This window comes from Hesperophylax consimilis, chromosome 4 (genome assembly GCF_061612785.1).
Source record: "Hesperophylax consimilis isolate HC1 chromosome 4, BYU_Hcon_1.0, whole genome shotgun sequence".
NCBI classification, from domain to species: domain Eukaryota; kingdom Metazoa; phylum Arthropoda; class Insecta; order Trichoptera; family Limnephilidae; genus Hesperophylax; species Hesperophylax consimilis.
In genome coordinates this window covers 40,095,977-40,118,861 of record NC_142839.1, presented here as the reverse complement: position 1 = coordinate 40,118,861, position 22,885 = coordinate 40,095,977, and the positions used below count along the sequence as shown (strand labels likewise).

Sequence of the window (22,885 nt, the reverse complement as noted above, 5' to 3'; positions counted from 1 at the left end):
AAAAACAGGGTACATTATCGTTCTTTTTGTACATTTCTATAAAAATAATATCGCCTTGCGTCCTATAATTTTATGTTCTTTAATGTGTTTATGTACGATATTTACAAATGTTTTTTACATGCTAATTACGTAGCATATGCAGATGATAAAAAATATACTTAGTTATTAAATCAATCAACGACTGCATTAAACTTCAGGAGGACCTCAATCGTCTTTTTGTCTATTGCGAATTAAACAAACTTGTTATTAACATCGCACAATGCAATAAATTAACATTTACCATTTACATTTACGCACCTGGAACACTGTACACAAATCTGGACGCCTTTATACCAAACCCATATTGAAAGAAAAGAAAGAATTCAAAAAAAAATTTTAAACACATAAATTATAAACTAACCTTACACTTCTCAAATTCTACCGAATCCATTAAATTTCATAATTTTAACTACCTCCAAACACGACTTCTAATTTTTGATCAAATCTTATTGTTTGAAATCCTAAATAATGGTCTGGACTCACCAAAACTTATCAATTTAATAAATCTTCATATTCCGTCTAGATCAACCCGACAATCTAATTTATTTTATCTACCCTCGTGTAGAACATTCGAAAAAATTCCCTAATACCTCGTATATATGCACAATATAATACAAAATTTTACAGCATTGACATTTTTGGTAATAACCTAAAGAAATATCAATATGAAATAATGCGTACGATCGATTATTAATATGAGAGTATGGAATGTATCTGGAGCATCTCCTATCCTCTTCCTATTTTCCTCTTCATCTCCCCTTCCTTTAACACCAAATTAATTTTAAGATATTAAAACTTCATTTCCAATGAACTTTAGCATAAGAAACTTCTGTGGCTTGACTTCAGTAAACTTTTATATTTATATCTATCATTGTATATTATGTAAAATCTGTTTGTTTCTTACAAAATAAATAAATAATATTATGTACATGTGTAAGTAATTACTTGTGTACCGTTACAAAGTGACATCCGATTATTTTCCAGTAGCCGTATGTAATGGGGTGAAAGGTTTCCTTTGTTCAAGTCTTCCTTCCTTTGACCTGCGGTTAAACTGCAAATTGCATCGTTAAACGTTATATTTATTTGCATATTTTCTTTGTCATTTCGTATGGTCCCTCAAACATAACAATCAACAATATGACACCCGGACTGACGACCCCTATATAAATGAAAATGAATAAATCGGTGATTGAAGGTATACTTTAGCCCTGTAACTTGGAACCAACGTAAAGAACATAATAAACTATAATCGTTCAAATAAAATTTTCGTCATCAACTTTAATCGTAACCTACCTACTACACCTACTTTACGATACGATTTGTTTCTGAATTTCTGAATTGAAATATCAAGCTTCCTACCGGCTGCACCAACTGTGAGGTATGGTTTAGTCCAGGTGTTTATTCTGGATTCGATAACATAATAGAAAAAGTATTATACAACCTTACATTCCTTTATGTAATCTCTGCAAGCATTCTGTCTCGCTTTCACACGTTCTCTTTCACGCACACATTATTGCATTACATTATTGAGATTTTGCAGGTTAATTTAACGACAATTTTGTTTTAAAACTATAAAATAATGCATTCTTTCGTTCAGAATCTAATAGCTGCAGAGTCCTTTCAAAGCGCATTTTTCTTCTTCAGTTCTTACAAAATTAAATGATCAAAATAATATGAAAAAGAATTTTTTTTCTAGTATTAGAATAAATTAATGCTCACAAATTATATTAGATGTAAAAAAACAAGGCAAGGATTAAAGATAAAATAAATATCTTATCTCCTGTCAGAGGTAAGCTATCATCTGAGCAATCTTCACCTGTAGAAAACAAAACTACAACATTTCGTATCAGTCACTTCGAAGCCATCAGGCGTCTTCATCTACTATGTCTTACATCAATCCTCCTGGCTAAATCCATAATTTATTATCTTTCATAATGCACACTGAACCATACAAGAAATGTAGATATTAATACTTAGTCGATGGTACAGACGAATGAGGCAAGTATCCACACTGTCGACCCTACAAGGATGTTCAGAATACAGTCTTTATAAAACCCCACTTTCTCCTTCATCTAATACTACGTTTAGTTTATTCTTTTCTCACGGACAGCCCATTAGCTCTCTTACGCATTTCACAATTTGTTTTTAAAACGCGCCCTTCGGGTTCCATTCTTTTTATTGAGCGGTCAGGCCCGTTCTGGTCCGGTGAGTCCTTTGTACACAATACACATCTCGTCCTTAAGTGGGACATTTTTATTTTATTTTGTTTTTATAACCGAATTCTTTACTGCGTCCATTTAGAGTTTAGACTACTTTGGATGGGGGCAATGAAGTAAAATATACAAGTTGAACCCTAGTCTAATAAACTCCATAAATAATGAATGTAGGACCATCGTGTCTGTCTGTGAATTAGTTGCTCTGATTCAAAATATTATAATTAGTGAAGTTTTGTGAAAAACAATTCACACCGAGGGCTTGGAAAAAATATTACACAGGTTTTCCGTGTGCATTAATTAGTTGTCATTATGTAGGTAGGTACTTTATTATTTGTCTGAAATCTTGACATATCAGTTTCAATTTTTTAAATGTCAATTTTATTTCTTTATTACTTTATTAACCCCCTTTTTGGGGGCTTTTACATTTTATTATATAGAAAATAATCAACATAATCGCTTATTTCTCCGAAAATTGTGTGAATAAAACGAATTGAATAGTGAACATAAAAGTTATCAACAATTTGATAACTTTTTAAATAAACAAAAACCTTTTCGTCAACTGCCAACATTTTGTGAATATTATATTTTTAAAATTATATTGTTTTTTTTTGTTGTTTTCAATAATAAACATAGAAAATCAATAGAAATTGGAAATCTAGTGTCGATAAAAGTTGCAATAGTCTGATATCTTTGCAAACGACACAATTTAGTGTTCGATCATTATTTGCCCTTATAGGCCAATCTCGCATATTTTTAAAAGTGACAAAAGACATCTGGCGTTTAATGCGTATTGCTATCTACTTACGTATTTGAATACGTAAGTAGATCGAAACGTTGATGTTTGTATTAAATTATACTTCAATACCGACAACGCAATTTTAAAGTTGCAACCAGAGAGCGTTGTAATATTTACCATGGTTTTGACAAAAAACATTCAATTTCCGATTTTTTATTATTATTTAGTATTTAAAAACCTTTATTAGCGTTCTAACTTTTCCATAAGTTTTCTATCCTTCTTGGTTCCCGGGCCTTTCCATCCTGTTCCTTTAGATTCCTTTTATTTAGTTCTCTGCATTCAGGACGTTTTCACTGGGGTATATTCTGACCATATCTGCACAACCTTACGGATTAAAATAAAAAAAAGTGGGTGTGTCAAGCCTACGCAAGACAGAAGTGAAACTTCTAGTATTCTTCTCTCTTATTATTAGGGCTTTTTTATACTAATTTTCATATATTTATTGGCAGGTAGAGTAGAAATTAATATTGTTTAGCGTTTGCCAACGACCATACCATGTTGAACACACCGGTTCTCGTCCGATCACCGAAGTTAAGCAACATTGGGCGCGGTCAGTACTTGGATGGGTGACCGCTTGGGAACACCGCGTGCCGTTGGCCCATTTTTTATGGTAATTTCATGTTTTTTTTTATTTTTTTATCGTTACTATCATTAATAATATCATAAAATTCTTTAACTTTTCAAGTATGCTACAGGCCTAAAATATTACTTAGTGGATTGATATTATGGTCAACCATTGAAAAAAAAATTCCTGCAAAGTTATGGATGTAATTACGATCTTTTTCAAGCGCGTATGTAATGATTATTTTTATCAACGTCGCACACACCTTGCTAATGTTTTCAGTATTATTAGGGCTTTTTTATACTAATTTTCATATATTTATTGGCAGGTAGAGTAGAAATTAATATTGTTTAGCGTTTGCCAACGACCATACCATGTTGAACACACCGGTTCTCGTCCGATCACCGAAGTTAAGCAACATTGGGCGCGGTCAGTACTTGGATGGGTGACCGCTTGGGAACACCGCGTGCCGTTGGCCCATTTTTTATGGTAATTTCATGTTTTTTTTTATTTTTTTATCGTTACTATCATTAATAATATCATAAAATTCTTTAACTTTTCAAGTATGCTACAGGCCTAAAATATTACTTAGTGGATTGATATTATGGTCAACCATTGAAAAAAAAAATTCCTGCAAAGTTATGGATGTAATTACGATCTTTTTCAAGCGCGTATGTAATGATTATTTTTATCAACGTCGCACACACCTTGCTAATGTTTTCAGTATTATTAGGGCTTTTTTATACTAATTTTCATATATTTATTGGCAGGTAGAATAGAAATTAATATTGTTTAGCGTTTGCCAACGACCATACCATGTTGAACACACCGGTTCTCGTCCGATCACCGAAGTTAAGCAACATTGGGCGCGGTCAGTACTTGGATGGGTGACCGCTTGGGAACACCGCGTGCCGTTGGCCCATTTTTTATGGTAATTTTATGTTTTTTTTTATTTTTTTATCGTTAACATCATAAAAAATTTTATATCATTCTTTAACTTTTCAAGTATGCTACAGGCCTAAAATATTACTTAGTGGATTGATATTATGGTCAACCATTGAAAAAAAAAAAGGCGTTAAAAACAAAAAAATTATGTGCGATGGCCGAGAATCGAACTCGGATCAACTGCTTGGAAAGCAACTACGCTGACCATTACACCACCAACGCCAGTTGTCGAGATGAGCTAAGAAGCATTTATATTTTACTTCAAAACTTTGACTAGATCAAATGAACTTTAATCGGTCCCGCATTTTCGTTTCGGTCATGAGTTGGTTTTACTCCGGTACTCGAAATTGCATGACGCGGGTAAAGAAGTTTCACTTCAAAAATCTGTTAACATTTCCAAGCCAATTAAATGATCGTGTTAATCCTTCATTTACATTTTATGAGCTTTTTAGAGTAGGTCATAATATTTGTATTCTGCTAAAATTTAAAAACCGTAATTTTTTAATTTTAAACATGTCGTTTTATAACCGTTTGCATATTCATCCGAGGATCCTACTTTGGATATATGGTCAACGAATACAGTTGTTTTGCAAAATATATTAAACATGTGTAAGTGAGACAAAATGCTGTTTCTCAGTGACGTTTTGCTAGACATTATCGGAGGTGTGTACATATTATGCACCAACTCTAGTTTTGCGATCTAAAGTTTGAAGCAAGTTGCTTTTTTACAGACAAATGTGATAATTATGTGTTTTCACATAAGAGTTCCAACTACTCCCATTCGTCTGGAGCCAGTGACCTAGAGACGGTTGTGAAGCTTAAGATAGTGGGGATGGGGAAGAGGAAGATGGAGAAGTGCATGGCTATTCAGATCTGGTCACCAAACATGGATGAAGCTATTTCAAGCAACGCTTCAATTCTGATTGTACCGCTCTGGAACATGTCGCAAAAATATACTATATTATTAAACACTATTTTTAGAGAATTAGTAGTGAAATAACACAAAATTATTAAGACTCCAACCCGCGACCTGCGGATTGCTAGTTGAGAGTCTTACCCCTCGACCACGAAGGAACTTACAAAATTACTAAAAAGCTATTTCTTAAATGTCCATCAAAGTTTTTAAATAAGTATGTACCTACTAAGTTATTTATAAAATACCATCGTGCTCACGAGCCTTCAAATTTCGATGCACCTTAAAAATTAAAGAAAATTGCATGAAACAAATAAACATCTCATGACCAAGTAAACATGATCACGCATGATAAAAATCCCTGCATTCTTGACAGCGTCAAAGTAATGAATAAATTATTTGTTATGGAAGACCAATTTAAGATTACTCGGTATTATAGCCGGGACCGCCCCGAGACGCGTTAGGCCACTTGGAGCCCGATTATAAAATTTTGTCTTTTTCTTTTCTTGTTCATTTAAATACATATTGGATAACTTTGTTCAGGAACATCGTCTCTGATTCAGTGTTATTGGATACCATTATTATGGTAAAGTTTAAACGCTAGGGTCAATATTTTTTCATCTTCTTGGTCTTGACTTTCTTTTTGTGGCTAGATTATTTTTTAAGATCTTGTATTGTTGTTCGTGTATAATTACTTTTGTTTTATTTTTTATTAATGGCAATTAGAAACATTATCAAATTATATTCACAGTTCTCTTCTAAAATCGTATTTTTATGATTTCCTCATCTTCGTGTTTGTAGATCTCATCTTCATGATCATTGATTTCCTGGTCTTTATGTTTGTTGATTTCCTCATCTTCACGTTTGTAGACCTCATCTTCGTATTTGTTGACTCTAGGTTGTTGGTATTACTTGTGCTGATAAGTTGATTTAATTAAAAGAATTAATAATATTTTTTAACCCGAATCGTCAGAGTTTCAACTTTCGATTATCGAAAACAGGGAAAAGATCAGTAACATGTCTTTGCTTCTTTGCGCTAACTCCATTATTACGGTCAAAAGGATATTTCAAAGCGCTCTAGCTGACGGAATTGAATTTTAGAGCTTCAAATAGCTGCAATGATCTAGAAATTCAAGAAATAAAATGCTGCGTATGACGAAAAAGCTCACTGTTCGAGAGCTTATTTGGCTTCGAGAAACTCCCAAGGCCTTAAGAAACAGGCCAAAGAAACAATTTGATTCTCCATATCTGTTAAAATTTAGAATATCCAGAGTACCTAATATAAATACAATAAGCATAGTTCTATTTCACGAACAACTTTTTCGTAAAATTTTTGCCTCTAACTCGCCTATACAGATACTTCATAGCCTTGGGAATAAATAATATTTTCTGTGGGTATATCAGGATTACTGAAATATAAAGTTGAAATTAATGAACTCTTACCATAAACCAAGTCTGTTATTTTACTATTACTCGTGTATTTCTATTGTATTTTTATTTGATTAATTGTCTTTGTGTTCTCATTGTACTTTTAATATTGGTTGAAACAGCTCTATTATTTTTGTATGTTCATTTTTTTTCCTAATTTACAAATACATCTACATTAATTATCATGATTTGTAATGTAATAGAGATGGATATCATAGTGATTTGTTTTTGGGCTACATGTTGCGCTACCTCCTTCTTTAGCCAACGTTTCGGAAAGCATTGCAGCGTCCATCATCAGGGCAGATATGTAACGGGAAGGATGATGGATATCCTCCTCTGTAGGTACATTGTATACTTTTTAACAGATTTGCTCATACCTGGTATAGCTAATAATGAACCTGCTTGTAATCGAGTGGGTCGAAGCGCATTGGGTTCTCAACATAGACATATGAATATTATAATTCCTATGTCTGTGGTTCTCAACAAATCACGTCCATCTTCAATATCTTCATGACTCAAGTATGGAAGTAGGAAAATATTTAATACTGTCAAGAAGAGTCGAAACAAATTCCCTGAAGGTGTCGTCAGTAGTTGCTATTAATAGCGCCATTATAGTGGTCTTGAATAAAAAAATTGTGTTTATGTTAAAAAGGTTTATTCTAAAATTCTAATCTTAGGTCCCTTACCAATATTGTTTAAATGTATAAAATTTATCTAGCCAATCGTTATCAGCCAGATGTCTGTTGCTATTAGCCTGTCTTTACGTAGGTTCCTCATTGTGTATCGCAGGTGTTTTCTATTGTAATTGTTATTATCTAGTAGTTATCATTTTATCTTTATAATCACAAAAATGTGACTGCTATTAGGTATTTTACTGTGTTATCTTTTTTTATAAATTTGAAACTAAATAATTTACTTTTTGTTATCAAGAGTTCATATTTTTTTATTTTTTTTTTAAATGAATTTTTGACGGCTGTGAGCCATAGCTCGACTGTAAAGGTTCGTGATAATGAACACTCCCAAAATTTTCCTTAATTTAATAATAATTCTATTAACTAATGTTTTCAGTCGTTAGGTAGGTATACCTGTTCAATTATCTACTGATCGGAGTTTCAATATCAATAAACATTAAAAATAATATTAAACTCTTATGGGAATAATACTTTCCTAAACTGGTTTATTACAAATACATAAAATAGTGACCGGTGAACATTTTGCTCATACGTCCTTCGAAAAAGAAAAAAATTCACTGTCTTCGTGAGATTTAAAAAAAACCACCACTTTTCCACCCTTTGAAGCAGAATTTTGACACTTCTTGATGATATTTTGCACAATGGACGATCAAAATAAGAGGATACTTGTTACTGACTACATGTCATTGCGAAAAACTCTGTGTCTAGTCCGGGCAACGCCGGGGACTAATAATAATATAAATTTGTGACAAATGAGTGCAATGAAATTAGATTAATTTCAAAGTATTTGGCACTTTTTGCTGGGAATTAAATTTAGTAAAGATCTAAGATTTTATAATATAATCTTGATTTACCAGTTTATTACATATATCACAAAAGCCCTGATTTATAAAAAGTGTAGGTTTTTTTTATCTATATTACCATTTTGTTTTATCGCAGCTGATATTAGAATTAGCGTAATAAATACTGTAAAGTGTGGAGATGCAATGTGCACATTATGGCCAATACCTCCCTTCTGGTAAACACCATTTTGAGGCGAGTGAACTTCTTATCTACATTGTCACTGTCGTATTAAGTTATTAAATGTAAGCCTGTCAATCAATTTACAGGTATTTTTCAGTCCTTTGTTCTATTTTGTTTTAGTTTGACTACCGATGTCGACGCTTATACATTTCAAAAGCCCAACAAAGAATAAGACAGAAATTAGTTAAACCAATGCAAAAACAGTTTTATTTTAAAATATTTACAAATGAAGACAAACAGTAATTAGTTTTCATGTGATAAACCACATGTAAGCAACAAGCACGCATCAAATACACAAAATATTACAAATATGTATTAACTATTGTATTACCCACAGTAACAACACGACAAAATACAATATTCTACAGCAGCACACTTAAGCGTAACTACATTGCCCACTCTCCGATACAACGACTCCACACCATGGGAAATCATTACTTGGGTGATGTTGACATATTCAATACCAACTTGGCAAGTTTTGTGGATCATTTAAAACATTTATTTCAACAATACTCCTAAACACATCATGTAAACCTACAAATAGCTGTAATTTTCTGTTTTTGTTTCTTGTTTTTGTATGACTTGTTGCATAGCTTTTGTAAAATGTAATTTTATTCTTATTTTTTTATATTTCAAAGTATCTGTCAAATTAAAATTATACTACCAACCATGTAAAAGCCCTCTGGGCGTTAAATAAGTAAATAAATAAATAAACGGCTAAAAAATTTAAAAACTCTGACATCACAAATTTCCTCCAAAATACTTATTTATGAGAAAGAAAATTAGTTTGTATTATTATAAAATTAATACCAATTTCTCAAATTTTTTTCATAATAGTTTTTTTTATATCAGTCTTTACATATGCACAGTAAATGGGTATCTATTCATCACAGAAAGAGTAATCAAAATCATCATTTTATGGTACCTTGAGCGTATAGCGCTCTTGAGTTAATTTTACACAAAAATGGCGCAATACAAATTATCCAAATATTATAATAATTATTTCCTATTTAAAGATATAGGTATCTTCGTATCACCAACTTCCTACTTGTAACAATTCACTTAATGTATTATTTAAAAATATTATACTAATTTACATATTTTTGGTAAAATAATGATAACGTAATGACAATTTAACACACCTTGAAAGGTGATGAAACAAAAACTAGGTGTAATAGGTTTGGTAGGTAAGGTTAGGTTAGGTAAGCTTTTCATCACTTTTAATTACTTTATATCACTTTTGAAAGATGTGTTGAATTTTCATAGTGAGTTATCATGGATCCCATATTTTTATATCACTTTTTATATGAATACCGCACTAGAAGTGGCCTTAGCCGAAGTTACTTAGGCATAATTTGAGGAAGATTTGACAGAAGTTGGGAGGGGAAGAAGATGGTTGAGGAAGATTGCTATATTGTATTATTTGTGGCGGGAATACTTCAGAAAATTAAAATAACGTGTTAATTATACACAGAAATAGGAACAACGACTAGAATGTCTATTAACATTCGGCAAAGGGAAAATCTAAAAAACATTACATTTTCAGAATTGATTACAGTTAAAGCCTGTGACAGACCACGCTATAAGCATGTTATTTCAGCTTATCGCTCACTATACATTCCCATTGGTAGTATATGCTGAAATAGGTCTAGCCATGATGCGTATAGCTTAATGTGTCGCCTACCTAAATCATTTTAATGAGACCATTGCTTATGTAGTGGTGTACTGGGTCGATCAAAAAAATAACACTATGGAACAAAATCGCTAGTTTACATTCAAACGGATTTTAGTGTAAATGTCGCTACTCACCCGGTATCCTTGGGAACTTTCTGGTTTCAAGGTACTGTTAGTTGTGTTCCAAACTAGTTAGAAAAACTTTTTTGAAACTTTCGTTACTATCGATGTGCAAAAATACATTTTAAAGTGTCTTCTTTAAAATGATTTGCCACAATATGTATTTTCTGTATCTTTAGCAGTCCACAATGGAGTGCTGGTACCTACCCTGATGTATGGAAGTGAGGCATGGAACTGGCAGAGAAAGAATGAAGGTTAACTGAATGCTGTAGAAATAAGATCCCTGAGGCGTATGTGTGGTAAAACCATGTGTGATCGTGTGAGAAGTGTGGAGATCCGCAAGGCTGATGTAAGCGTAATGAGTAAGATCAAGAAAGGGATGCTTAGAGAGTTTGGGCATGTTGAGCGAATGAACAAAAATAGGAGTGTAAGGAGAATATATGATGAAAATGTGAATGGTAGCAGAAGTCGGGGACGCCCGAGGATGACATAGCACGACCAAGTGAATCAGATACTTGAGTCGGGCCATATCAAGAGTCAGAACAATAGAAGAATATGTATGAACGTGAATGAGCTAAGGATTGTGTGCCAATACCGAGTTTTTTGGCGGTCCGTCCCCTCTGCCTACCCCTGCAGGGAAACGGCGTGAAGGTTTTTTTTGTTGTTTGTTTTTGGGGTGTTATGCCGTGTTGCGCTAACTCCTTCTTTAGCCGACATCTTCGGATCTACCGGATCTGCCCTGATGATGGACACTGCAACGCTGTCCGAAACGTCGGCTAAAGAAGGAGTTAGCGCAACACGGCATAACACCCCAAAAACAAACAACAAAAATGCTTTTGGCCGTGAGAATCTAAAAACTTACCCGGCGTGAAGGTTAATTAGTTTATTTAAAGCATTCCTTCCCCTAACCCACATTATCTCTGTCTTTCCTATTTTTTTATCCTATTCCCCTGATATGTGTAATTCCTTCTAATTTGTGCTCTTATTATTAATTTTTGCGTTGATTTTAATACATACAACGATTTAAAACATGTTCAAATACCTTTAATATTAAAACTTAATATCTAAACTAAATATAATACAATTTATGTAATTCTGCCCGGAAGAGGGAGCGCTTGTGTAAACTAAAAGTTGGACTTAAATTAGAATTTCCTCGTTCATTCAATCAACATCACAGCTTTTACTTATTTTGCATCGATAACCGGATAACACAACATAATTAAAGTTCAATACACCTTTAAAAAGTGATAAAAAGTCATGAAAAGTGATGTAATAATAACCATGTTATATTAGTTATGTGAGTTAAGTTTACCGGTTATTTTTAAAGGTTTGTTGTATTGTCATTGTGTATCATGGAACCGATTTGTTATAAAAACTTTCTCAATAGTAATAAATAATTATCTAAAGCAATATTTAATTTCTCTAATTGTCTGGAACCCACATTAACAAAACTTAATTTTAAATTTATTTTTATAAAAAAATAAAGACAAATACACTGTCACGTGCATATGTTTAATATAGTATCTACTTATGACACAAAAAGAAAAATAATTACATTAATGCAGAAAAACCTCTCTAACTCACCAAATTAAGCGGTTAGTTGTTAGAGAAGGGTTAGTTTAGTTTCTTCTTCAATAATTGCAAAATTGTAAACCTTTTTTCCAAATCTTCAGGGGTAGTCAATCAAGGAGATCTGCAAACAGGAAAGAAGAATCAGTAGATCTTCATTATTTTCATTCACGTATCCGGCTCTGCACATCTACCGAAGAATAAATTAGGCAGACTGCAACAAAAACAAAGACAGTCATGAGTACCTACCCATATTAAAGATTAATACATCCAAAATAATAATAATAACTATGGTTAATATTATTTTTATTGTAAATTACACTGGTCGACATTTATTTTTTTAAGTGCAGTCCCTTAAGCATAGCTAATTTTTTATATGTATTTAGTATCTATAAACACGAAATGAAACAAAAAAAAATTATAGGTCAGGTTTTTTTTATTATTTAACAAAGTTTTTTCACATAATTCTTCCATAGTATGAAGGGTACTTATTAAACAAAATTTCAAAACTAATTTAATTTAATTTTTTTTGCTCCTGATTTGCGCTTGTGATTATCTTGATAGTCTCTCTGCAGGGTCCAGCAATAGTCTGCTAGCATAGATGGACTCCACTTTCCTTGGTATCGCTTTTCCATAGCCGCAATGTCCTGGTGAAATCGTTCGCCGTGTTCGTCACTGACATCTCCCATATTTTCTGGGAAAAAATTCAAATGAGAGTGAAGGAACTGTATTTATAGTGACGTTATATCCCATATTTGTATAGGCCATGAGCATTTCAGACACAATGCTGAGATATAGTCTTCACTTTAATGACTTCCAAGAAAATTCTCGACAACATTCTTGAAGGCTGACCAAGCGGCTAGCTCGACTGGCCTCAACACTGTTATAAAATTCGGATCAGTCAAGACCTCCCTTATTTGTGGTCCCACGAATATTTCTTCTTTAATTTTTGCGTCGTTGATCTTAGGAAACTTTTGCTTTAAGTAAATCATGCCATTTCCATCCTTTTACAAAAATTTTCATCAAACCCAATTTAACGTGTAAGGGTGTAAGTAAGATATCTTTAGATTTTACTAAGGGAGCATGTTGAACATTCTTCGTGCCAGGTTTAAGGCGCTTTCTAGTAGGCCAGTCCTTCTTGGCATAATGGTTTTTCCTGTCTCTGCTGTCCCACTCGCACAGAAAACAACAATACTTTGTATATCCCGCTTGCAGTCCTAGTAGGAGCCCTATTTTTAGATCACCACATATTTTCCATTCGTATTTTACAAATTTATTTTTTGTTAACAGCAGCTTCATGTTGTCAAAGTTCTCTTTCATGTTTGCAGCATGACCAAGTGGAATGGATGGTCAAAAAATCAAAAAATCAATGATAACTCACGAATAAATATGAATTAATACACATTTTAGTCAAACTTAAAACCCATAAAAACCTGACGTGATAGAAAAAAAACTAATCACATATCTGAAATCACCGTAAAAATTCCTGTCAGATTTGGCTACTTTCGTTAAAGGGACAAAAAATGTGTTGACCAGTGTTCTTGTAACTAAATTCTGTTCAGTTGAACACTTTTACTATTTATGACGAAGTATTGCTAACAACTGCATTCAATTAAGGTACACGCGAGTATATAAAAGACTCAGTGCTAATAAAATTGTTGCAATTAAATTGAATTTTCGATCGAGTAGTTCTGGTAGGTTAAAGGTGATTAGACTCAGTAAATCAGGCCTGTCTAAAATAATAATTTTAAAAATAAAGGTCAAGTAGGAATGGGGGGTTATCCTTAGGATATAGACATATACCAAGCCCTACTTCTCTGTAGGCCTTTTTAAGATTTACAATTCAGTAATTAATTATGTTGATGTATCTCACAATGTTTAGCCAGCGTTAGCAATGAAAGCGCCCGAAAATATATTTGTTACGACTTTATTAAAAAACATTGACTTTTCTCTACTTTTTAAAAGTATAATATTATGTATTATATATGTAAATCTTTCGAGAAATTTTTTTTAAAGTACAGTGAAAATCCTATCAAAATCCGATGTGTAGTTTAGAAGAAATAAGCACACAAACAGACAGACGCGTATACTATTTAGAGATTATAAAAGATTGTAAACTAAAAATAACTACTTGAATTATTGTAAACATGTGTTTTATTACCAAAATAATGACACAGAATATTTCATTTAAGTTGATATTTATATTTTGATCGTACATCAATAATTTGGGAAAACAATATGTATTCGTATGTCCATCTATCTTCTTGCTTTAGGGAGCTTCATCGTGATATTTAAAATGTTATCTAAATAGCAAATGACCGCACCAATCGCGATGGAAACATAATTACTGTAGAAATTAGCACGTAGCCTCATAAAATAGTCGTAGGATACAATGTTGTCATATTAAGAAGATATATCATAGATACTAACCAAATCAATTCAAATCAGACAATCTTTCAGTGTTTAAAATGACTAATGAATAATTATTATTTTTATTTAATCTTCTGAGGATTGAATGATATTCAATCAATTGTATAAAAACTTTGATAGCAGAGAAAACATTGATTTATATTATTTTAAGAAACGAGCGGCCCGTTTGATAGATTCCCCTATCTTAACAGGTGGATTGCAATCTTTAAAGCACAGACATACTCAGGTAAGTATTCTGTCCATGTTATAACTGCATTACATTGGAAGATTCTCTGAGGAACTAGCGTCATTGATCTCTTCGGCACCGGTGCATCATAGGGGAAACTATTTTCATAATTAGGAAAACTAATTTCCTCAGGGCCTCCCGTGTGGTGGTAGAGTAAAACAAAAACAAAAAACGAGAAACAATCATTCTCATTGATGCAAATGCGCACTGCAAAATGCATACAAAAATATTCTTACAATCGTAGTTTTTTTTACTTGATTTGAGATTTTATGGCAAAAGTATTATGATTTTTTGCATAATATATGCCGTGTTGCGTGTTGTTCTTCTTTAGTCAACATTTCGAATAGCTTTACAGTGTCCATCATCAGGGCAGATAATTCTGTCGGAAATGTTGAGAAAAGATCCTTTTAAAGAGTATCCAAAAATAAATTGCAATAATAACATGGCTCGATGTTTTTTAACCTCTCCGGCTAATTTGTTTGCTTTTGAGAACAATTCACATGGTCTTATAGAAGTCATTAGAGATAATCATATTTCTAGTTCACTAAACGGTGTTAGAAAGAGAAAACACCAAGCTTTATATTCAAATCTTGAATTAAACCACATAATAATCAAAAATTGATTGATTTTGGGCATTTCTTGTTTATTTTTGGGAACGCACAATTTTTTTATTTTCCTTCGCAGCAAATTTTCAAATAGGTTTTTTTTTAAACCTGAACGAAAGAGAAAATCCGAAAATAACTAGGTTATTTAAAAAAAACTGTCCTAATTTCTATAGAATTTTGTTTCAAATTGAAGGTAAAGGAACCTGTGGGGAATTATAAAATCTCTCGGCACCTCTGGTCCACATTCACCATTGAACCGATGAAAATATTTTAATGTAGGTTTTTAAACAGCAGTAGTAAATTGTTTATCAGATGCGGTCATGGATACATGGATATTTTGATTCAATACGATAACGTTAGTGACAAGATGATAACATTTTATTTAGTGTTCTTTGTTGTTAAAAGCGGGTAATCTTAAGAATAAAAACGTCTCGATTCTCATTCAAAGTACAGCGCCGGATAAAAAAAACGAAGGATTTTTGAGACTGGCCATAGGTGATGTCACGGGATACCTTTTTCGGAGACCCAAAAAAATGCAACTATAAAAACATATTTTAACTTTTAAAACTAACTACAACAGTAAAAAATATGCAGAAATTTAAGTTAGAATTATTGCAGTTCCTCAATAAGAGAAAAGAAAACGAGCACAGTATAATGTTTTTTACCGTACTTTTATGTCTAGAACTTTTGAAATATTGGATATATCTTTTCAAAAAGATTTTTTTTTTTTTGTTATTTGTTTTTGGGGTGTTATGCCGTGTTGCGCTAACTCCTTCTTTAGCCAACGTTTCGGACAACATTGCAGTGTCCATCATCAGGGCAGATATGTTATTAACATAAATTACACATCTGCCCTGATGATGGACACTGCAATGTTGTCCGAAACGTTGGCTAAAGAAGGAGTTAGCGCAACACGGCATAACACCCCAAAAACAAATAACAAAAATACTTTTGGCCGTGAAAATCTTAAATCATATTTTCAAAAAGATGTTTAATTAATTAATTCTTGAGAACAGACCTGATTTTCTTTGGGTTATGAGTTAATTATAAGGGCGAGAAAAATAAATCGGTCTTTGGCGGTGTGAAGTAAATCAGATTTTGGGTAGAATAAATAGATAAAACTTACCAGATTGGTTTGTCGTCTTTAGTGATCCCCAAGAGACTGCCAACAGTAACCAAGAGACATAGTACAACGAATCCAAGGATCCATATGATGCCGAAGAGGACTCTTTCTCTTCTGGTCCACCGAGCCCAACAACAATACTGTTCTCTTATCACCCTGGAAAGACAATTTTTTTAATGTATTTTTTCTTTAAATTATTGGTAATTCAATTAAAAACGAGACTGCAAGCCGCTTCTTAATCTTAGTAAATTCATTTTAATATCGGAACACGTGTTCATTAGCGTTTGTGTTAATAATATATCATGACGAAATGCAAAAATCATAGTGTATCTTTAAATGCAACTTAGGCATTTGCCGAAAAGTTTTTGCTCTATTTTAAGCGAGTCGTGATTTATATAATTTTGTAGCCTAACGACGGTAAGTAGAATGAATATATTAAAGAAAAAATTGTTTGTTCTTAAGATCAGCAATATTAAAATGTACTTATGTAAATTAGGTAGTGAATATTTAGAATTTTTTTTAATGAACTTTTAATGAAATTGTGTATATTTCTTTTTTCTTAAAATCAAAACAAAAATATTTTCACAATTTTCGCTAAATTATTATAGTTTTTTTTAAATATTATCACGCTCCATTTAATAATAAGTGGATAACTTGTATAGCGTCTATTTTGTGAGAAATCAACTCAATGAAATTCGTATTAACATAATATATATCTCCCTTTCAAACCATCTTCTTCTTTACTTAACGCCCTACTACGGAAGATAACATCAGATCTGTCACATTATGTGATTGATAGCGATGACGAATTCATTGTTTCAGCATACTCCAACAATATTTATGTTTTTTCCTAGTGATACAATTTTCACTTAGTAATAATGTATTTATATAAATATATCTCTGAATTTTCAACCCACAAGATTTAAGAGATATTGATTTTTTTAAGACTATATCTTCTAGGCAGGTAAAACGTTCTATGAAGCTGATTTAAAATGTTTAAAATGTTTATATGTTTTAAAAAGTTACCGTATTATGCCTGTGACATACCACGTTGTAATTGCGCTATATTCTCGTGGCATGGCCTATATCAACGTATCGCTCGACATTGGTAGAGTATGGCAAGCGATACGCTGAATTAGGCCAAACCATGATGCGTTTGGCGTTGTCTCCACCCTTAATATACACTCAACGATTTTTACCAAGCCCTCTCTTTTTATTAATTATTTATTGAGTTAGTTCATAGTATGTACATGATTTTCAAATATATGGGTGATTATTTTTGAAGATTTTTATTACATGTTATTTTTACTTCTATACGTTTATTTTTTGTTAAAGTAATTCTTTTTTCATTTTCACTTTTTCGCTCTCAACATATATGTTCAGTCCTCAGAAATGTTTACACATTAATTAGTTCTGTGACTCTGTGAATTTTAATCGATATCTTTACCAAAATATGGTTTAGTGTATCTGATATACCTAAAGAATTTCGTTTTACCAGGTGTCAGTTTAAACTAGTTTGTACAATATTATCATAATGCGTATGTCATTAATCTCTACTAAGAACTATCACCCATAAGATTCCAGTCCAATTGGACGGTAGGTACCTATAAGGTATTCGTCTTCTATTTTTTTTTAATTCTATTGATAATGCACTCGGTATATATTTAAGAGTTATTAACGACTACAAAAAATAGTTTTTCGTTATCTCCTAAAATGACGAAGTTATGAGTTGAAGTTATTGGTTAAATATATATATTATATAATAAACTCCCTCTCAACATCAAACAAAGGAAAACGAAAAATAACTACATTAAGGACATCAAATCTTGGCTTAAGGAAATATCAGAAGAAGAACTAGCTAATATATTTAAAACATCATCTTAGTTGCTGTAAACGTACTCTAACATATATAGTCCCCCTCAGCACAGGATCTCCTAGTGAGGAGGACTTCAATGATCTGTTTTAATTTTATATATATATTTTATTTCATGTGCCATACAAAAATGTACCTAATTATTTAAAAAAGTAACTAAATAAAAAAATAAAAAAAATAATAAAATAAAAATGTATGCAGTAGTGATCCCCGCAGTCACACGCAGTACAATACATAAATCAAATGGCAATACTGTAATACAAAAGCTTTTTGGCATGACTATTTATATTATCTTCGGTACTAGGTATTAGGTATTTAAAAATAAATTCCAAAAGTTCTGTCTTCAGCTTGTTCTAATCATAACGATTCAATAAATTTGAAATTTCGTTGAAGGAGACGACCTCGTTATATATGATATGCAACGGTTATACTAACGGTAAGCTTCCCAAGCTTCCTCCGTAGATTGAAGATCCTCTGCTTGTAGTAAATCCTGGATTGACAGCTCCCATACCCGTTGAGAGGGGCCTTCCTATTCTGCTAGCCTTTATGTAAGGATTGTGATTAGCGCTGTTCTGTTCAGATGCATTCCTTTCAAACCCACCAGATTCTTCCGTTGAGAGCGGCCTTCCTATTTTGCTAGTATTTCTGTAAGGATTTTGATTAACGTTGTTCTGTTCAGATGCATTTCTTTCAAACCCACCAGATTCCACCGTTGAGAGCGGCCTTGCTATTTTGCTAGCCTTTCTGTAAGGATTGTGATTAGCGCTATTCTGTGCAGATGCATTTCTTTCAAACCCACCAGATTCCACTGTACCATTTCTCTGAACTTCAAGCACCTTATTTTCATGTATTGTGGAAATGGATATCCTCGGAGGAGGCGGAGTCCTGGTGTTTCCTGCTCCAAAAGACTGCGTCTTCCTGGTAGGAATATCCAGCTTTTCTGTAGTTGATTCTGTGTCCATAAAGCTTCGCCGGTCTCTTTTTCCGGAATTCACAGTTGTCGGAATATCATCCAGTCTGTCCAGTTTGGGACGCAGATGGATGGATCTGTTCGACATTTTGATTTATTTATCAATCAATTCACTATTGCACAATTAACTTAACTATTACTTGAAACTTGGTGATTTAATTTAACTACATGTGGAATCACATTATGGACTTCACGGACACATGCTTTATTGGCCGATTTTAAAACAGGCTTCTGAAGTAGCGTGGTGACAACATCCTTGTCGTTGGAGTGTTTACACAAAGCAAAATTTTAATACACATTGTGCAAAGTGCGTTAGAATTTAAACGGGCGCGAGAAGATAACGATCGCTTCACTCGGAGAGCTAACAGCTACCGCGCTGACATTAATAGCACTAGTTGGCTTTTATAAAGTTAACAGCGTTTTATTTATGTTTCTATATATTAGGAATCTGTCAGTAAACCGTTGGTTCTCTGAAGGAGACCATGTTATTATGATCAGCCGGCTCGCTAGGAACTGTATTGTATAACTACTCTGGTATCATTTAACGTCACTCAACTGTTCTGATAAGGGCGGATATCAGCGCCAATTCTACTGATAAAGCGGCTCTGTAATATCGCCTCACGTACTTTTTTAGCAAACAAATATTGATTCTCAAAATAGTAAGAACCGTATTTTTTTGATAATACTTTTATTACAGCGCGATGCGTTGTCAGCCATTTATTGCGACACAAAATACAATTTATGTTTATGTCGTTGCGATAACCATCTGTTTACTAGACATCATTTGTGTAAAAGCAGTATTAATTAAATGTTATTACAATGGTAAAGGATTTTTTACATATTTAAATGCAAGATTAGTGATTTCGCTTTGAAAGATTCGTCAACGATTCTGTATTTGATTTCATACGAATCGTATCGTGATTTGAAACAATGTTTATTAAGATAAGCAAATATTTTAAAATATGTTTGATATCATTCTTATCCTCCCTTCCCCCCCATGGAATAAACTCTAAAGCTCTTTCTCACCATATAATTCGATTTCCATTTCATAAACATAAAACTAAATTAAGAAATTAATTACTCAATAAAGCTCTTCCCGATGAAAGTTTATTATAAAACGTCAGAAGGTAAGAATAGATATTCAACGTCTTTCTCACATATGTTATCTAAAGATTTAACAGCATTAGTAAAGTATAATCCACAATGAGAAACTATATTCATAAGTCTTCCAAAAGAATCTATAAGATAAACCATTCCTATCTCGTAGATATTACAGTATAATCAGACCCAATTACATATTTAATAATTTACTGAATCACAGGATTCATTTAAATGTGGGATGATTCGATCCTTTGATGTACGATAGATCGAGATAAAGGTTGATTGGATTCATCTCCTGGATAATTAATACGGCTCTGTTATTGAAAAATCATTCGTATTGAGCATTCAAATGCAAGTTCCAATCTCTTTTTTTAATTTACTAATGATGTTAACGGTATATTTCTAGCTTATGCCAACTCATAATATTAACACCTTCAAGAGGGGAAAACATTATGAAAACATTCTTGTTTTATATTTTCTATTCAATTACCAAAAATTCTTATTATAAATCACTATAAAATATTTTTCGAAGGTTTAGCTAACCTTGTTAAAATAAAATAAACACATTTTTACTAGAATACCTAATTTTGTGTTCTTATTTCAACACATATTTAACGTCAAACGAGAAACGTGTATTGTAGTACCTATATGTTTAAAATTGTTTTTGTGTTGTTATTAGAACTCATATTTAACGTCAAACGAGAAATATGTATTGTAGTAAATGTTTAAAATTGTTTTTGTGTTCTTATTAGAAAACATATTTAACGTCAAAGAGAAACGTGTAATTATATGTTTAAAGATGTTTTGTTTGTTGATAGAATCGCATTGCTTTGGCTCAGTCTGTCCGTGCAGATAGAGAAACAATAGCATGTGTTTTTGTTATTTGTTTTTGGGGTATTATGCCGTGTTGCGCTAACTCCTTCTTTAGCCAACGTTTCGGACAGCATTGCAGCGTCCATCATCAGGGCAGATGTCTAGACATCTGCCCTGATGATGGACACTGCAATGCTGTCCGAAACGTTGGCTAAAGAAGGAGTTAGCGCAACACGGCATAATACCCCAAAAACAAATAACAAAAATACTTTTGGCCGTGAAAATCTTAAATCAATAGCATGTGTTGCTTTTTGGTCCAACAGATGACGCTGTTTCAAAAAAAGCATGTGTATTTGAATCCAACATTGTTTCAAAATTTCAATTCTATTGATTTTATAGAGTTTTTTATTTTTTTTTTCCTAAATAAAATCGTCGGAGAAAAAGTACATGCTACCGATGGGAATTAAAAAATGTCGTCGGCGGCATGTATTTTTCTCTGAAAATTTTTCAACTTAAATTGGTGTTTCAGGCCAATAAATATTTCTTAAAAATAATACATTAGTAAATATATATAACATTACAAAAAAAAACATTATTATTTTTTTATACTTTATGTCCGGGTTAAATCTTCCCCACAGGAAAAACTAAACATTTCACAAATGATCATCTAGTCAATCCACATTATGTAAGTGCATTATATAAGCATAATATATACAAAACAATACAATAACAACACGTCAACTCACCAGAGATCAAATGGGAAAATAATTCACCGACAGGGTTCGGCTCGGTAGAACTCCTAACTGGACCTATAAATCCTACTGATCCCTCAATATAAATATTTTAAAAATCTTTCGTAATCCTACATGTATTTAAAATGATTTTGCATTTTTATATATAAATTCTTTGACAGATATGATACGCCAAAATTTTAAATTAGAGAGCTAGGCATAATGACAGTAGCCGAAATAATAAATTGTAATATTTTTATAGCGTGAGAATGCCAAATTATTTTAATCTCATTTCCTAAATCTGTGTATTTTCTAACTTTTTTCAGAAACAGATTTTTTAATATTACATGAATTTGGAATAGCGACATCAATGATATAATTTTTTTAAAATTTATTTATATATTATTATCATTATTATTATATACTGGGCAATAGGGAGTACATAATATGGTAGTAAGTTCCAGAATTAATGCGCTGAAATATCTTCTAATACTTCTAGAGTGACGTAATGAAATCCGAAAGCTTTGCAATGCAAGCGCAATTCTGAACTATCAAATACCTTCATTTAAAAACCTTCACTGAAAATCCTTTTGTTCGACATTTTCAGCATGTTCAGATAGTGTAAAAGCGTGATGGAATACCCATTTTAAACTTAGAAAGCATACAAATTTATTTATGTTTGTATTATATCAAAACATACATGTGAATATTATAATATGGATTCGAGACATCAAGTACTCAAGTCAACTTCTAATTATAACAATGGCAAAATATCGTAGTTTTAATAAATCCAAATTTTTGTAAGCCCTTGATAGAGATTTCCGTAATGTAGTTAACAAATGAAAGATTTTATTGAAAAGTGATACCCAAATCTTTAATTTGTGTTGCCATGAGATGAGGTCCAATTTGGAAGATAGTGTTCGTTTTAAGAGTATGTCTGCGACAGTAAGTGAAACAAATATTTTTAATGGATTTGGGTCTAGATTGCCCGAATATAACATTGTATTATTCTGCTTACTTACAAGTAGCATAAAGT

The 22,885-nt window shown here is 32.4% G+C and overlaps 2 protein-coding genes and 3 non-coding genes across 6 annotated transcripts in view; 4 read left to right on the top strand and 1 right to left on the bottom strand.

Annotated features, from left to right (window-relative positions):
- Positions 1-22,885, top strand: part of wb (wing blister) — a 393,659-nt gene that overhangs the window by 67,998 nt on the left and 302,776 nt on the right. The window lies entirely within an intron of this gene.
- LOC149424720 (5S ribosomal RNA) lies at positions 3,532-3,650 on the top strand. Its single transcript, XR_016302197.1, has one exon. It is a non-coding gene; the product is annotated as a 5S ribosomal RNA (ribosomal RNA).
- Positions 3,973-4,091, top strand: LOC149424719 (5S ribosomal RNA). Its single transcript, XR_016302196.1, has one exon. It is a non-coding gene; the product is annotated as a 5S ribosomal RNA (ribosomal RNA).
- LOC149424718 (5S ribosomal RNA) lies at positions 4,415-4,533 on the top strand. The gene has a single exon (XR_016302195.1). It is a non-coding gene; the product is annotated as a 5S ribosomal RNA (ribosomal RNA).
- On the bottom strand, positions 11,227-19,686 carry LOC149424717 (uncharacterized). 2 transcript variants are annotated; one of them, XM_089630962.1, is made up of 3 exons: positions 18,670-19,686; positions 16,365-16,517; positions 11,227-12,191 (listed from the first exon to the last, which is right to left on the bottom strand). In XM_089630962.1, the coding sequence occupies exons 1-3, from the start codon at positions 19,290-19,292 to the stop codon at positions 12,146-12,148; spliced, it is 822 nt and encodes a 273-aa protein (XP_089487088.1). In that variant the 5' UTR covers positions 19,293-19,686; the 3' UTR covers positions 11,227-12,145. The 2 variants fall into 2 exon arrangements, with proteins under 2 accessions (XP_089487088.1, XP_089487089.1); XM_089630963.1 differs by having other exon boundaries at positions 11,227-12,101.